Source organism: Crinia signifera, chromosome 5 (assembly GCF_055691185.1).
Source record: "Crinia signifera chromosome 5, ASM5569118v1, whole genome shotgun sequence".
NCBI lineage: Eukaryota > Metazoa > Chordata > Amphibia > Anura > Myobatrachidae > Crinia > Crinia signifera.
Window position 1 is genome coordinate 116459255 of NC_139221.1, and position 18699 is coordinate 116477953.

Sequence of the window (18699 nt, forward strand, 5' to 3'; positions counted from 1 at the left end):
ACTTTGGCGCCTTATAAATAAAATGTAAGAATAAATATACCTTTAGTGTGCTATAATATTAGAAACAGAATTGGATAGATATTCTAGCGGCAAATATTGTGCCACAATAGCACTTCCTGCTTTCCCTGTTTACCGAGGTGAAGCAGAAAGCAATACTGACTAGGTGTATATCATTTGCCACAGTGACGGAGTGAAAAATCCCCCCCAAATCCCAACAGCACATCTGCTTAGTGCTGACGCACTGTCTCTCTCTCTCTCTCTCTCTTGCTCGCTCTCTCTCTCTCCATTATTGCTTCACTGGGCACCCGCCTGTCATTTGCCACCCTTCTCTGCATTTATACATAGTGGAGAAGCAATATCAGTCCTCATATAACTTGCGCTAATATTTCTAATCCCACATAACAGCAGTTAATACAGCTACCGCAGAACCTGTAAAAGGGTCTTATTAATCTTATCAAACTAATTTTCTATGCATAAGAAAATTGGCATGTATTTAGTTCTGTTAGAGCTTGGCAAAAGATTTAGATGTCCACTGTAATTCTAACATAATATATTTCTATTTAAGTCTAATAGCTTTAGAAATACGTTTTTACAGCTACAAAATTACTAAAAACAACCATTTTAAACAGATCGTTAAAAATCAAGTTTGACGTATTTCATTTTGATTATAACAGTTTATTGACAGGACTCCAGAGGTTGGTAAAAGCTGCAATAAAGCTGTGATACAATTGTCATTCACAGAATACGTAAGTGCAAATGAAAAAATCCAAACTAGTTGACCCAAAAATGACATGTTACACGTTTAATGCAGACTTTAAGAAACGGGGGCCCGATTTCCTTTTCTGTAAACATAACAAATGTTTTAGTGTGCTAGAGACAACGTTGGCTGTGTACTTTAAAAGGAGAAGTATTAGATTTTGTATTTCAGTGAAGGAATATGTTTACCTGGTGAGCATTAATGCAATAATTTGGTGTTCTTGTTTATGCATCTGTCATTAATTAAAGGATCAATGCATTCAAGATGCAAAATATGCAATGAAATTATAATTATGATGATTATTATATTCTAGACAACTTTCTAAAACAAACAATATACCCCCTCCCCTTTGCAGCAAATATAAGATTTAATAGTAACAGCAAATCAGTTCTGTAAGCAGAAAGCAACCCATTGGATTACCATGGATTTTCCTTAAAGTCTTTGTATCCTCAATCACGAGATCTAGGTATTTGGTTCAAAGTGAGTGCATAGTACAACTGGACAATGTTCTATAAAGGACAACAGGACCAGACACATTGGCAATGCATCAATATTCCAGAGGAATCCTCCATCTTGCAGAGTGCATTCTTGTTCTAATCACATGCCAGATTACCAGTGGCATCAATGTTCTCATTTTCATGGGCAACTAAAACTCAAGAGATTATTTCTGTATCATGGCGAGCAAGTGCAGGAGGCAGTGTTGTTCCACACGGTCCCTGGAAATGAAAACTAAACAGATAAAAAAAGAATTACGAAAGAGCACTGACTTGCATTACTTGTGGCCAAGTCTATATGAATCTTTTATCTGCATTATGCTATACATAATGTGTTTCGCTGCATCATACAGATGGAGCCGGGTTCATTCAGCGGCGGTCTGGTGGCCAACCACCGGAAGGGGACGCATGCGCGCCCCCTTCCGGCAGAGCTCACCGTCGCTGACCGCTGACCACTGCCTCCCCATCGCTGTCCGCCAGTCCCCACCACCTCCCTGCACCCCCCCCCCCCTCTAACCCTGCCCGTCTCCCTGAAGTGGAGATGGGCAGGGTTTGTGCGTCCCAGTCAGATGGAGCATCTCTCCGCTGGCGATCGCCAGCGGGGGCATTCTCGCGAGCACCGGCGCTGGCTGAGAGGTGCTCCATTTGTATGTAGACTTTATAATTCCCATGAGTCTCCAATATAATACATTTCATATATATACCATTATACAAAAATAAACCTATTTTCTCTGCTGTCTAGGAATAACTGTTAATATTAAAAAAGACTCTGTTGAATGGTTCTTACGTAAATCCCATTGTTGCCGGTGTGTTTTCCATGTTGAACTCTGCTACAGGCACACCCCTTGCAGCTACTTGTGGTGCAAACATGGCAGCAGGATAGACAACAGAAGAAGTCCCAACCTGCACAGAAATACATATAATGTGCAGTACAGTACAGGTAATAAGCATTACACAATCTTGTTGCTATATATTAAAGTGGGCATAATTCATTTGCGTCTTATGCCAACCTAAACATACTCCATCTTATAAAATAATTGCAAAAACAATATTAGCATAACTTGGCGAAAAAATGGACCTATATAAGCAACACCATACTCATCTAATAAAACAGATGCTATGTAAGCATGTTACAAATGTTCATCAGGATAACAGATATGTGAAGCCGTATCCATTTTGGCCCCTTTTGTGCATGTTGGTGGTTGTGCTTATAGAAGTACACCGCCTCTATTAGACATCCCCAGCCACACTCACCACCAAGAGAGAGGGTGCAATTGCACTATGCGATCATTACATTATTATATATAATAAGAGGTTGTTGGTATATCATTGGTCAGTGATATTGGCCTGCCCACCAATCGTCCAGGTCACCTCTTGTCGAGCAGGTCCCTAACACTCTGGGGCCACCAACTGGGACGCAGGGAACCCCGAAACACGATCCAGCTAAGGACCCCCCCAGGGCATCACAATAAAGAATAGTGATAGTAAAGTGGTAAAATTATAAGTATGAAGGTCCCTACTATATGTTTGGAGGTAGAGAGTGTGTGAAAAAGAGAGTGCATACATAAATAGACATACAGGATATAAAAAGTGACTGTGTATTTAAGTTGTGATGCCCTGAGACAGTCCAGCCAGAGCAGCCTGGGGCCCCCACACCCAGATGCCAACCACAAATTTTCTGACACTATATACAAATCAATAGGACTTACTTGGAATTATGCCTCTGTCTCAGTGCAGTCCATGCTGGTTTTCTGCTTAAAAAGGCGGGTGGTGGGGGAGGGGTGCCAATTTAGATGAGGCATTCTCAAACCTGAGGTGTGTATTTCTAAGGGGTCATTAGCTGGATCCTGTTTCGGGGTTCCCCGCGTCCCAGGTGGTGACCCCATAGTGTTAGGGACCTGCTCGACAAGAGGTGACCTGGATGATTGGTGGGCAGGCCAATATCACTGGCCAATGATATACCAACAACCTCTTATTATATTTTATGATGTAATGATCGCATAGTGCATTTGTACCCTCTCTCTCTCTGTGTAACCCATTTTATTCTCAGCAGATGGCACCTTTTATTACTGAGGGTGTGCAATTTAGAGCCACTTTTCCCTTCTATGTATATGTGTAGAAATACACACCTGAGGTTTGAGAATGCCCCATCTATATTGGCACCCCTCTCCCACCACCCACTATGTTTTTAAGCAGGGAACCAGCATGGTCTGCACTGAGATAGAGGCATAATTCCAAGTAAGTCCTATTGATTTGTATATAGTGTCAGAAAATTTGGGGTTGGCATCTGGGCGTGGGGCCCCCAGGCTGCTCTGGCTGGACTTTCTCAGGGCATCACAACTTAAATACACAGTAACTTTTTATATCATGTTTGTTTATTATTTATGTATGCACTCTTTTTTTCACACACTCTCTACCTCCAAACATATAGTAGGGACCTTAATACTTAGAATTTTACAACTTTACTATCACTATTCTTTATTGTGATGCCCTGGGGGGGTCCTTAGCTGGATCATGTTTTGGGGTTCCCTGCGTCCCAGGTGGTGACCCCATAGTGTTAGGGACCTGCTCGACAAGAGGTGACCTGGACAATTGGTGGGCAGGCCAATATCACTGACCAATGATATTCCAACAACCTCTTATTATATATGATAATGTAATGATTGCATAGTGTATTTGCACCCTCTCTCTCTGTGTAAACCATTTTATTCTCAGGAGATGGCACCTTTCATTACTGAGGGTGTGCAATTAAGAGCCACTTTTCCACACTCACCACTAAACATAGGTCACATATTTCTAGTTCTTTTTCCACTTCTGCTAGAAGATTGGAATCCAAGGTCTCTCCGAACCAGACCACATTAGGTCGGAGGAGACCATTGCAGCCCGTTTCGGCACACCTGTGAACAGATACAAGAGTGAGTTTCTACATACACATGATGACAAGAGAAAACCAAGCTGCATCTCCACCACTCCTACTCTTCCTTGACTGCAGACTAAGCTTTGCACTTCTAGCCATAGATTCTATTCTTGTGAGCAAGGCTCTCCGGCCACTTTGTTTGTATGTTAATAGCCAGTCAGTTTTATTACCAATGCTGGCTTTATATTGGTAAATGTTAATATTAATAGTAATAATATATATGGCCAAATGTCATTGCCAGAGTAAACCCTGAACAGAAAATGCTCCTTTTGTGTTGTTGCCATAATGATACAACAGGCAACATAGCGGGGCACATGCTCCCACTACAGTATACATACCTTACAATGGGAAATGGCGATTGTGTTCATACACACATGACCACCATCCATTCACATTAATGGGAGCCCAGCTGTGATGTGTACATGGTATGAAGAAGTGATGCATCATGATACAACACTATACGCAGCAAAGCTGTAGCGGGACACATCTGTATGTTATAAACATGACATTTTGTTCATTACATTTATAGGACCATTGTTTATGTGACACTGTGGCAGATTCGGCAAGGCACTCTCCAACTGGCCAGATTTTTTGGTCCAGAAATGTAGTGAAGCTGGTAGAAGTGACAGATGCAATTCATGGATAAGAGTGACTAGGACAGTAATTTGGTAACACATGCTTCCCCCAAAATACTCACCGTGGTAGGTCTTCTACTGGGATTGCAGCTTCTTGTGCCTCAGGCTCAGGGGCACTAATGAAAACAAACTTTATTACTACCTAGTACATGCCAAGGTTGCAGATTGGCAAATGAGTAGCTTACCAAATAAGAAGAGGGTAAGTACCCACATTACTTGCAGCCTGAGCAAGGCTCATTCAGGTCGTTAATGTTTCAGAACAAACACTGTGATATTGGGACACTCACTCATTTACAGTGTGTATGGTGGCAGGAACAGCAAAAAAAGGTGATTATCAGTCAAATGTCATAACCATAGTGTTCATTCTAGCACCCGCTATCTTTGAAAACCCATGCAGTTCCTGTTCCCTGCCTGGAGTGTTGCGGTCTGCTGTGGTATTTCTATCACAGGTCTGGTTTGCATATCAGTGCTGATGTACAGACCACACTGTGCTAGAAGCACTACAGCATATAGGGACACCGCAGGCAGGGAAGAGGAACTGCATGGGTTTTCAAAGATAGCGGGTGCTAGAATGAATACTATAAACATAATTAAATAAACATAAACCATGCATAAATGACTACATACACAGAAACTACATACTATAAGCAGGTCAAAGAAATGCAGTGCAGTTGTGACTAACGTAAATATCTTTGCATTGTTACCCCTTTCCGTCAAGAGCAGGGCAAATAGGACTCTTGTAGTTTTCCTTTACACTGCCACAAGCTGTACATCGGGTTTTAAACAGGCTACCTAAATAAAATAAAAAGATAAAATGGGAAAGATGTCCTTAGCAAAAACGGACTTCATTTATAGGTTATCCACATAGCTTCTAATTTGATACAATGTTGAAACAAAATATTTACATTCTACTTATGGACTAAAGGCATCTTCGATAAATTTTGGTAATAGCCAATTCTGGAGATAATTGCCCTAATAAATTGGTGATTATAGGCTCCCCCTATTGATGATACCTTTGCTTTGGCTGGGGGAAGCCCCATCAAATGTGTGTTCTCTGGCTTTGGCATTACCCCCTTACTAACGGAAACTGGCTCTTGTTCTAAAAATACACGGGACACCTACTAATTTGGTTTCCTGATTTTGGACCAGGACTGGCTCATTATTCCTATAGATCTGAAAGCCACTGCACTGTATGTAGCCCTAGCAGTCTCCAAAAATAAATGAATGTATGTACACACAGTGGCTTTGAAATCTAAGAAAATGTACCAAAAAAATCTGCCAAAGGTTATTGTCACAGTTCGTTTAATGTAAACCTTTAATTAGCTCCAATAGGCACAGTACAATGACAAACATTACTGAACCAGTGAAATCACACACTTCAACTGCTTCCAAAAATTACCATCTGTAAACATATTCAACTATAAACAGCACCAGTCACATAGATACTCATAAGATGCCTTACTCATTTTATTCTTGGGTGTGCACACCAGACCATGCATATATCAAAGAGCAGCCATACATTTAAGAATGTATATATACACACACATTATTTATATGTTTGTGTGTATTATGTATCACACACACACATATATATTGTCGCCGAGGTACAATATGCCTCCAGTCATTAAGGGATTAAACACATACTTACCATGGATTTCAAACAGATTGCGTGTGCCAGCCTTCCGGTGCAGCTCATCAATGTTCTGTGTGATCACCACCACTTTTCTCCCCTGTTTACTAAGCCGTGACTCACACTCTGCTATGGCCAAGTGTGCTGGGTTTGGGGTTTTTGTGAGCATCACTTCTCTCCTGTAATGATAGAATTCCCACACACGAGAAGGATTCCTGGCAAAGGCCTCTGGTGTGGCCAAGTGCTGCAATAAGACACAGTGCAAACAGTTTAATTACTGCTATAGCCATAAGGAAACATAAGCTGGACCTCAAGTTTTTCAAAAGGCACGCACAAATAACTTCTGTGTATGTACGTCCTTAGTGCCTTGCACTGGATGGATGAACTAACAAAATCACTACCAGCAGCCTCTAGCCCAGTGGTTCCCAAACTGCTTTGAATCATGGTGTTTAAACTTTTAGAATGTTTTTAACAGCATCCTTAGGCGAGAAGTTCCTTATTGAGATTTTTTTTTCTTTTAAGTAAAATGAGGTTATGTCTTCCTTAAGTTCAATTATGTGGTGAGGGACAAGTTTTGCTTCTGTTTGTCCAGACAAGTTTTGCTTCTGTTTGTCCACATATTTAATGTGTCTATTTAATGTGTCTATTAAATTAACCATGAATAGTTGTAATTGGTCCCGGGCTACCAATCAAAGGCACCCCTGCAAGTAAACCAAGACACCCTCGAGTGCCATGACACCCTCGAGTGCCATGACACTTAGGGCCTTATTCTAGTTCACTCTTTCTGACAAAATCCTTCTTAGAAGGACAAAACCATGTGCACTGCAGGTGGGCAGATGTAACATGTGCAGAGATAATTAGATTTGGGTGAATTATTTTGTTTCTGTGCAGGGTAAATACTGACTGCTTTTTTTACACTGCAATATAGATCTCACTTTGAAGTAAAACCCCACCCAAATCTAATTTTCTCTGCACAAGTAACATCTTCCCCACCTGCAGTGCACATGGTTTTGTCAATCTAAGAAGGAATTTGTCATAAAGAGTGAACCAAAATACCCCCCTTAGTTTGGGAACCAATGCTCTACCTTTCTCTTACTGAGACAGCATGACATCAGTATTTATATTATCATCTATTTCAATATTAAGGTGCAAGTAAAACATATAAGCTCCTAACATGACTATTACCACCAGGATGAACCCTAAATATTACATAACCATTCTAGTCCTATGTATAATTGCTGCAACTATTACCAATGTATTGCTTTTATGAGATCTTACCAACAGAATACCATCACAGTAATGTGTCCATGTTCATGCCTATTGTTAAAACAGTAATTGTATTATTATAGCAGCATTGCTCATCTACTGCTCATAGCCTGAAAGTAGCACTGTTCATATATGTAAAAGCTAATGTATCGGGAAATGGGACCTATCATTGTATTTGTAATTAACAAATGTTTGGACCTGGCAATGTAACCAGGATTTTGCTGTTCCTGCACCTAAGAACTGCTTGGAGCCTGGACCTAATATTATACCTGAACTGTGGGCCTGATTCAGAGATGGATGGAAATTCAATGCCACACACGCAAGCAGCATTTAATTTCTGTCCGATTTCTATGAGGGACATGCAGGAGATGTCTCAGTAGAAGAGATGCCTTCTGGATACAACATCACAGCCATGGATAAGCCTGGCCAACGGAAGTGGGGACTGCAAGGCAAGGAAGTGACACGCAAACCCTTGGCTCTTCCCTCCCAGAAAAGGTGGCAACATACCCCCATTTCTAGGAACGCAGGCCTCCCTCCATGCCCTCTCCACCATCGAAATGCCACTACCTGTCAGACGGTGTCAGAGGAGGAACTAGGATGACATTTTAAGGCCTTGCACAGATGCTGATTCCCAATAATCTGGAATCTATGCTGCCCCACTCCAGCAACTAATGGGGCTCATACATCTGCTGGTGTATCGAGGCAATCCCCCTATCTCTTTTGGCACCTTTACCCTAATTTTCGGGATTCATCAGGAGACAACCCTGGCTCCGCCCCAAAGCTCTGACTCTGGGGCATCAGACAGCTGCAATGCACAGAGAAGGTAGAATCTAGGACAGCCCTTATCTTCATGTAACAAACTCCTATCTTTCTAGATCATAGGTTCTCAAATTACTTTGCTCTGGGACTTTGTCAGACAATAAAAATTATTGCAAGACCCCAGCAAGTTACTGTAGAATGGTTACAACACCGGTGTCATCAGTACTCCACACATGCGTGGCAGCATTGTGGAGGCACCAAGTTATGCAAGGAGTCTGAAGTAACAGACAGTTCAATTGATTTTTCAGACTTCTTGGGTCACTGACTTAGAGACTTAAGAAGTCTGACATTTAACAACATAGAGTCGTGGCCTCATGCTGAGATGGTCGTGACCCACTTTGGGGTCAGGACCAAATGTTTGAGAAAAAGTTTGAGAAACGGAGTCCTGTAGATTAGAACAGGGGTGGCCAAATCGGTCCTCGAGATCTACCAACAGTTCATGTTTTGTAGACCACCTAACAGGTGCAAAGGTGTAGTCATTACTGTCACATTTTCAAACATGAGCTGCGCTCATTCCTAACTGACATTCTACAGATCCACAGGTGGCCTGGAAAACATGAACTTTAATTAGATCTTGAGGACCAGTTTGTCCAACCCTGGATTTGAAGCTTGTAAGCAGGTCTTTCTTGTATGTTATTGCCCAGTTTTATTTTATATGTTCCCAACTTTAAAGCACAGCAGAATAGACTGGCGCTGTATAAGTAAATGTTAATAACATATTTATTATTTTAATCATGACCTAAATTATAAAATCATGTATGGATCACACTCTCCACAAATATATAGAATATACCCCTGCAGGGGTGTCGGCTCAGATGTCCATGAATCACAGTCAATCCAACATATGTAGAAAAAATAAAGGACACTCACCGGTCTTGTAATGAAAAAACTTTAAGGTAAATTTTCTCAAAAGTTACTAATATTTAAAAAGGTGTGTAAAACAATCATGTTAGTAAGTGTGTGCTTTATGCCTCGTACACACTGTGTGATTCTGACTAGCTTTCAATTTGATTTTGACTAGTCAAAATCGAATCGAAAAGACATTGAAGCCCTGGAAGCCCAACATCGATTAAGTTAATTGATCAACATTGCCCTTTATTAAATATACCCCTTATTGTAAAGACTCCACAGCCCAATGGGGACTAATGCCCCGTACACAGGGTGCAATTCATTTTCTATTCAATCCTGATTCGATCGGGATCGGATAGCACAGCACAGTGTACACATTCAATTCAGACTATGGAGGGTATTCAATCCTGGATTCCACTGTCAGAATGTTCCAACAGTCGGAACCCTGCCCCGTTTTTGGTCAGCCCACCAGTTTATTGGCAGGCAGAATTCAATGTTCCGCCTGTCGAGCGACGAAAAGGGCTATGGATGGGAAAACCGTGTCTGTGAAAACAGCCATGGATTGTCAAGATCCGGCCGTGAACTCGACAATCCACAGCCGTTTTCATCAAAACGAACCTGTTCTATCGAGCTGCATCTTCAATGCTGTCGGAAATAGCGGCAGGGATTGAATACCCCCCCCCCCCTAAAGTATAGATCTGTACTATATAACATATTCAATTAAAGTCGGATCCATTCCAACATGCATTTGTCTGAATGGATCCAACAACACCTATTTAATTGTGCAGGCCAATCCCAAATATCAGAGCAGCAGCAGCACCAATGGAACCGTGTGTAAGGGCTCACCGAGGAAAAGTAGCAGTAGGAGTCCCTGCTTAAGAGGTGTAGCAAGCCACCAGAGAGGTTTGGCAAACCTTTAGAGAGGACATAATCTGTGGACAACATGAATACTACAGTGCAAACAAACCCCATGTTCCTTATCTACCAGGTAAACTGACCCTCTAATGTAGTAACAATGTATAATATAAATACACAGTCTGGAACAAGACATTAGAGGAGGAGTTGTGGAGCAAAGGCAGTGTGGTCCACTGTCAATTTCCCCAATACCCTTGTGGGCCAGTCCCACCCTCTATTACTGAGGTAAGCAATGATTAGGCGGGTGTGGATCAGTTGGTCACCATAAAGTTATGAGGTCGCTGCCATTAGGGCGACATGCATTTAGGTCGACATGAGTCTAGGTTAACATGGGTTAGGTCGACAGTCAAAAGGTTGGGGTTTTTCACTGTTTTTACCCAAATGTGCTGCGCTCGCCATGCTTCGAGCAAACTATTTCATTCTCCCACCATGCCCTAGTGGATGGTAGGGCATGAAATACCACCTGTCGGCTCAAGAAAACAATGAAAAACCTAACCCATGTCAACCTAATGACCCATGTCGACATAATGACTGTCTAACAACTTGCTGGTGACCCAATGACCATATCCCGTTTAGGCTGTTGAAGATATGAATGACAACCCCTTACACCCACTAACATCGCATTACAAAAATTTACTTTGGGTGGAAATCCTCTCTACCTAACAGGCTGCAACTAAGTTTGAAAATTAAATTGAAACCTATAATGAAGCAGTCAGTGCTTTTCTTCTTATAATAATGGTTTGTCATTCATACTTATTTGTATATGTAAATATGCAAGTGTAAATGTGAAAAATTAAAGCTGTACCTAAAAAAACCTCTGGATTTTATTTACAATGTTACATTGTAGAAATATAGATATGCACTTTAATGTAATTATAGTTAATGCTGCACTTCTTTTATAACCATTTGTGCACACAGAAAATACTTCCACAGGGACTTTTATAAACTCTGAGCAAATGAAGGGCTGCTTACCTGGGCTTGCCATTTCCTCCAGTATCCTCCAGCTCCCCTGAAGGTGGGAACTCCACTCTCTGCACTGACGCCAGCTCCTGTAATCACTGCTATGTGATTTGCCTTAGCAAAGGCTTCTCGAAAATCCGCCAGATCTGATATGAGAAATGATGTAGTGTTGGGACAATATAATTTTACAACAACATGCTCAAATTCAAGTCAAGTTGCTGAATGCGTCACCTGACACGATGCGCAGGCTCGAATGTCGCATCAATAGATATTATGTGCTGCGCATAATATTTATCTAATTGCATGAGCGATCGCATGTGGTTTTCAATCACATGCAATCGCTTGCAATGCGATCGGCAGGAGCGTTGATGGTGGTGTAGCAAAGTGCTGTGTAGGAGGGCTGGCATGCAGCGGGCGGTAGAATTTGAAAAAAACATTTCAAAACACTTAGCGGCCCTCTGATTGGCTGAGATAGCTCTCTCAGCCAATCAGTGACCGCCTTAATGTGAGGCCTCTGGCGCCCAGTGTTTTTTTTTTTTTTCATTTTGCCTCCCACCGCCTGTCAGCCCTCCACTACACTGCCGCCAGCCCTCGATGTGGCATGTCACACTAGGTGCTGGAAAAGAAGCACTTGGGTCCCATAATATGCGATCGGACATCGCATCCGATCGCATATGTGTATGGGCACCAAAACAACTTATCTATTAAATTAAGGGTCTGAAAACATCGACAAGCAGCAGGATGCTTAGTACATAAGCTCCATACACTGATGAACCTTTCACCTACTAAACAGTATACAGAAACCCTACAGAATGAACTATGGGGTTATTCTGATTCACTCGGAAAGACACAATGGACAAAACCATATGCACTACAGGTGGGGCTGATGTAACATGTGCAGAGAGCGTTAGTTTTGGGCGGGGGGTGTACTGATATCTATATTGCAGTCAGTATTTACCCTGCATAGAAACAATCTAACACTCTCTGCACATGTTACGTCTGCCCCACCTGCAGTGCATATGGTTTTGTCCATAAGAGAGTGATTGTGCCTTTCCAAGTGAATCAGAATAACCCCCTATATAGCAAACTTGTATTCATTGGTCCATAAAGCTTTCATCCAGTCATCAGTAGTTTACAAACTGTGCTTCATGGCACAGGCAAGCCTCTCTTTCATTACAGAACAACTGTAAGCTCTTAACCCAGTGGTTCCCAAACTGTGCGCCTAGGCTCCCTGGGGTGCCTCGGAACACTTGCAGGGGTGCCTCGGTTTGGTGGTCCAGAACCGATTCAAATTAATTATGGTCAATGTAATAGGCAAAACCAGAGCTTGTGGCTTCCAGTTTTAAAATATGTGGATATACAGAAGTGAATTATGTCCCTCACCACATAGCTGGACCTAAGGATGAAATATAAGCACAACTTATTTAATTTAACATTGTTTTCTGAAATTCTCGGTAGCAAACTTTGCACCTAGGGGTGCCGTGACAAATATTCTGATAATCTAGGGTGCCGTGATGCAAAAAAGTTTGGGAACCACTGTCTTAACCCATTACTGATTCCCCGAAAAAAAAAAACCTTTTATGGAAAGCCGAAATATAAAAAAAAATTTTTTACCACTTCAAATCTGACACTGGGCTTATTTTTAATAATTAAATGAAGGTGTTCTAGAACTTATGACTGGAAGTTTACATAACAAATGAATACTTCTCTACTTCACAAATCTATAGCTTCTTCTTTTGGCAGCCTATACCATGGACATTGGCACTTACTAGAACTTGGTCGTGAAATATCCATATTAATGCCGTTTTGACGCGATCCTGGCTTCAATCCACAGTAAAGGTGAGCTACCAGTCTCCGGGTTTGCAACGGAAGAAAAATCATTAGGACTAGTTAGGGCACCTATAAAACACATTGACATATGCTTTAAAAGTTTTAAACTGGGAATTATAATGACTAGAACCAAAAGGTGTTATTTTCTCCTATGAAGGTATGATGAAAAATATGGGTGTGGTTCAATAGATGTACCGTAAAAAAACATAGACAATCACTCAACCCCAAATGCAAAAGGTTGGCAGTGTCAAAAAGTCAAGGCAGGAAAGGTCGACAGGTACAAAGAGTCCTCAAGTTTGTATTTTTTGTTTCATTGGTGTCATGTTTCACCATATCTGAGCCAAATTAGAGGAAATGTGTATGCTTGCCACACTTTAAGCAAGGCTGCTATTCCCAGTCTATGCAGAGATGTGTATTTACAATGAGCACACTCTTATACCCCTTTCACACCAGCCTAAATTCCCGGGTTGAGTCCGGGAACAACCCGGTACTAGCACTGATGTGAAAGGTTCCTGGGACAAATTACCGGGCTAATTTGCCAGCAATCCAACTCTGCTAGGTAGCAGGGTTGTTCCCAGGTTCAACCCGGGGACCTGGCTGGTGTGAATGGGGTAGGGTATATTTACCCGGGTTGATGGTCCTCGTGTCCTGTCCGGCCGGGAATCCACACAGGCGGTGGGCACAAATGACGGGACAGGTGGTGGATGATGATGACGCAGCTCTCCGGCGGCAGTGAGGGCGCCGGATAGCTGCGTCATCTTCATCCGCCACCTGTCCCGTCATTTGCGCCGCCACCTGTGAGGATTCCCGGCCTGCACAGAGGACAAGCAACCGGGGTGATTATTATCTCCGCTGCCATCCCGCTGACTGCCCGCCTCCTTCCCACATCAGAAAATGCAGGGACTTTTCTGGTATGAAAGGCATGATTCCTTGGCCATATTCCTGGGTGGGTCCCTGCATTTTCTGGTGTGAAAGGGGTATTAGGCTGGCACCGGAGATCACACTTAAGACCTGTACATGCACTTTGCGACCATATCGCCTGGGTTTTTTTGGTGTACAGGGCGATAAATGTACACAACTTAATTGGCCTTCACCAAGACTTCTAAATAATGACAATCAACAAACAAAAAACTTGTGTCACAATGGAGCAATCGTAAGTTATCCCACCACCTTATTTATACACCATAAATGCACTTTCCTGTCCTTAATATCAATAATAGAGATTCAGTCGGTCATCATCTAAAACAGAGAAAGAGAGAGCGAGAGCGAGCGAGATGGTGTAAAGTAATGTCTGATAAATTAATATAATCTTTATTTCTCCTGACCCGTGATTAACCCTTCTTTAAACTGGGGTTGGATTGCCAGGTTGCTGGACCCGGAATTTTTCCAAAAGGCCCTTTCCCACCGCACAGTAACTTGTCGGACCCACATTATTTGTGCGGTGTGAAATGTAAACTGTTCCTTGCCCTGCTTGCTAGTGAACAGCTTCTAAGTGGAAGATGTAACTTGTGCCAAGGTCAATCTCACTTACACACACCAAGATATACAAAGTGGGTTGAGAAAGACAATACAGGGGGGAGGAGCCACAAAACCCCAAATTGACACCCACAATTGTAATAATACATGCAATGTATGCAATACAACTCACTGTCCTGTGAGAGAAAATAAAGGTGAGAGGAAGCGCTGAGACTGTGCAGGTCACAGCGATCGTGCCACGAGCACAGTTTCTTAAGTCTGTAGTGTGGGTAATGGCATATGCCAGCTCTGCAGGGAGGAAGAATCTGGTTAGTAGCGTGCTGGCTGTATACAGCAGCCTTACAGACCCCTCTGCCCGGCCAGGACACTGAACTGTCCGGGATAGCATATGCCATATGTGCCATTACAGGAGACCCGGGCCCCTGGCGGTGTGTTATGGGCCTCTGACCACTAACGTGAGCAGCTGGTCCCCGATGCGGAGGAACGGTTGGCTGGGTTTAGAGGCACACAATGTCTCAGGCAAAAATTTGGCTTCCTGTGTCTGCCTATCCCTATTGTAAAATGTAAATAATGTAAACAAAAATATTAAAAAAGTAGTCCCCAAAGGAGACCAAGCCCAGGGATCCGACTCCTCCGGGCACTTTTCTAATGCTGCTTTCACACTGCAAAACCTGCTTTGACCCGGTTTTAGAAACGATTCTTTAAACCGGGTCAGAGCAGGTTTTACCCCTTTCATACTGCATGTTTTAAACAGTATATTACTGGTTAATTACCGTTTTTGTACCTTTCACATTGAACCCGACAAAAACGGTAATCCAGTAATATACCCCTTCTCCCCTGGTACTTGGCAGCTCACAGCAGTCCGGGCAGAAGTAATCGGCGGGGGTCCCTGCAGCGGATGGGAACTAGAGCTACTGCCCACATGAGCGTTGCTGCCACTGACGGGGGGGTGAGTGGACGGGGGCTTGTGACATTATATACAATGACCACATTGCTTGACTGTTAAAAATGCATGTATAATATCATGAAGGGTGGACATATTAGCTACTGCCCGCTGCCAAGTACCAGGGGAGGGGGGGGTATGTTGTAGGCCAGGTACCAGGGGAGGAAGGGTTTGTAGGCCAGGTAGCAGGGGAGGGGGCAAGACAGGTACCAGGGGAGGGGGAGGACCAGTGAGGGATCTTAAATACCATTTAAGACCCTTTCTCACTGCCCCAAAAAAATGGCTCTTAAATGGGTAGGACACTGCTTTTTACGTGTTTAACAAATACCGGTATTTGTTACACGGGTACAGCTCCCTAGAGCTTTCACACTGCAGCTCTATCTGTTTAAAAAGGCAAAAAAATGGCAATTTACTGTTTAAGAGCTGCAGTGGGAAAGGGGTATACGACTGAGGTCTGGGAGGGGGAATGAGCCTGCCACACTAAGAAGTGCAGACACCTATCCCCAATGTATGAAAACTATGGCATCCTCTGGTGCATGAAGGAGAAACGGTATACGTCGTTAGGTCGACATACATTGGGTCAACCACTGAAGGTAGACAGGCCTTAGGTCAACACATGCAAAAAGGTTGACATGCCTAAGGTCGACAGGGTTAAAAAGTTGACAAGCATTCGGTCGACAACCAATTGGTCGTCATGGGTTTTTCAAATTTTTTTAACCCGAAATGTGCCAACAGGCGGCATTCCATGCCCTACCATCCACTAGGATGTGGAGGGAGGATATAATATAGTGTGGAGAGCGCAACAAGCCTGAAGCATGGTGAGTGTAGCTTTTTTGGGGTCTATGCCACATTTGAGACAAAAAAAACTTCACAATGTCGACCCTTGTCATACCCGGAGAAACACTGGCATTTAGTCACTAGGAGAAGTTAAATGCCTTAAGTATTAGAATCAAGACAATATAACACTCTGGTAGAGAAGCTTTGTATGCGATTGTTTATTCTTCTATTGGAACTATTGAATAAGTGCATTGGTACTTGTGTACTTTCACGGCTCCCACGATGTGCATCGTACAGGGAAAAATCGCATCGCATGTGTGGCGAGCGGCGGCGGTACGCGTCCTACGACCTTTTCATCCCCCCACTATCCACGTCGGCGTGGAGTTGAGAATAGAAAGTGGCGAGCCCCGCGAGGGGACACCGATACCTGTGAAGCCCTCGAGGGAACACGGATACCTGTGATGGTATCCGTGTCCCCTCGCTGCGCTCGCCACACTTTCTATTCTCAACTCCACGCCGACGTGGATAGTGGGGGTATGAAAAGGTCGTAGGACGCGTACCGCCGCCGCTCGCCGCGCTTCGGGTTGGCGTTGATAGCGGCGGTGGTACAGTGTGAAAAATGACATTTGGGGTGCATTTTACATGCTGTCAACTCATGTCCATAATTTCTGTGAAAAATGAAATCGCATCGCATGCCACTACATATGGCATGCGATGGGAGCCGTGAAAGTACACAAGTACCAGTGCATCTGTTCCCATGGAAAACTAAAGTTTGAAAATACGAATAACACTTTGAGGGGTATTCAATTATTATCGCTGCCCAATTTCCCATCTAAAGTGACAGGAAATCGATGAGGCTATATTCAATGGAAGTGGATAAGGCACTGATCTTGTTCATTATGTTCTAAACGAATTGGTGATGAGAAAAGACCTGTTTGAGCACTCAAACGGGTAACATTTTGCACATTTTAGCTTGTCACCTCTGGGTTGCAGGGTCAGCACATACAGTTTGGTTAATAACTTCCACGGATCTTATAGTCCACTCACTAAAGGTACCAGGTAAGGTAGCCGTGTTTTGTGCTGTACAGTAGTGGATTTTACCTGGGGGGCTGCAGCCCTTAAGTAAAAAACGCCTCTGGTTGCTTCTCTCTTCCAGCAGTAGTCTTCAAAATATACAATTATGGGGAACTGGTTGCGAACACATACAGTGGTAACCTCATCACTGCATCAATGTCCTGTGTCAGCTATGGATCTGCCACAGTATTTCTCTTTGTCAACAACCACATTATTTGGACACAGTTTTCTCCTTGGCTCTACCTCTTGGACATATCAGCTACTGTGGCAGACATATTAAGCTTGATGAAGTAATAAAGTGGAAGGCGATAGCGCAGAAGCCAATCAGCTTCTGTCATGTAACAGGTTGGGTTTGAAACATTACTGTTAAGAGCTGATTACTTCACTTAGCTTTATACATCTGCTCCAGTGTTCATTATAGGGTGATTATATCAATGAAGGGAAGCAGTGAGTACTGCCTGTGTCAGGGGCCTGAAGCAATACATGATATGAGGAGGGTGTATTGTATGCAAAATCCATGAAAACTTACATCGTGAGTTTTCATGGATTTAGTGAAAGCGGTGATTACATGAGAATACGTTTTCTTTACTACAGTACATTGCCCCTGTGGCAGATATAAGTACACACAGCTAATAAAATGTGGGGGTCATGCCGTCAGGAACAGGAAACACGTGTACTATATACAATCAATTAAAATAACATCGTTCCCTTAGGCGACTTCCACTGCCTGACACCTTGCAAATACGCACTTTGCATTACACATGCAATTTTGTTGCTAAATAATAACCGCCTTTTGCAAACATTGCAGCAACTCGGCAATGGCGATGTCAATACAATGCAAGTCCGAGCAGCAGACAGCTGTTACTTAGCAAGGACAGCGTGTACAATCGTACTGCACCTTTCTATATCCAGTGACAGATTTCCCGTGTGTGTGACAGCCTAATTCAGCAGCAGGAAGCCCCGTCCTGACAGGCTCTGACCATGAGCAGCCGTGCGTGCCGTGCAGCTAGGCCTGCCCTGCAGCTGCTACACTGACACACGCAGCCTACAGCGCCACCAGCTGGCCAGTCCAGATACTCCAGCCAAACCCGTCTTTACTGCTACAGTAGTGCACTTAACACAATTGTCGGCAAACTGGATAGGGGATAGCAGATTACCTACTGTATGTAATAAATATGTATCCGATTACTCCACCAGTCTGGGGCCAAATGCCTGCTGTAGAGCGAACAAGACCTCTACCTGGGACCCTCCTAGATGGGATACACCTGAAAAACAAGATGTCTACATCTGGAGAGATGAACATCTCAATAGATTAGACCAGGGCTGGGCAATTGCGGCCCTCCAGATGTTGATGAAC

At 43.2% G+C, this 18699-nt stretch overlaps 1 protein-coding gene across 1 annotated transcript; it reads right to left on the reverse strand.

Moving 5' to 3' along the window:
- Positions 1-787: 787 nt before the first annotated feature.
- SIRT5 (sirtuin 5) lies at positions 788-18389 on the reverse strand. The gene is made up of 9 exons (XM_083187896.1): positions 18241-18389; positions 13012-13141; positions 11255-11388; positions 6452-6677; positions 5508-5595; positions 4866-4919; positions 4025-4148; positions 2039-2154; positions 788-1486 (listed from the first exon to the last, which is right to left on the reverse strand). The coding sequence occupies exons 2-9, from the start codon at positions 13121-13123 to the stop codon at positions 1411-1413; spliced, it is 930 nt and encodes a 309-aa protein (XP_083044022.1). The 5' UTR covers positions 13124-13141; positions 18241-18389; the 3' UTR covers positions 788-1410.
- Between the last annotated feature and the right edge of the window lie 310 nt (positions 18390-18699).

What these genes read in the sequence shown, in the direction of transcription:
- SIRT5 (XM_083187896.1), bottom strand. Translation starts at nt 13,123, where the DNA reads ATGATTTTTCTTCCGTTGCAAACCCGGAGACTGGTAGCTCACCTTTAC. An exon ending in CAATCTGTTTGAAATCCATG is followed by an intron (nt 5,596 to 6,451) that starts GTAAGTATGTGT and finishes TATTTTATTTAG; the next exon opens with GTAGCCTGTTTAAAACCCGA. An exon ending in CCGGCAACAATGGGATTTAC is followed by an intron (nt 1,487 to 2,038) that starts GTAAGAACCATT and finishes TTATCTGTTTAG; the next exon opens with TTTTCATTTCCAGGGACCGT.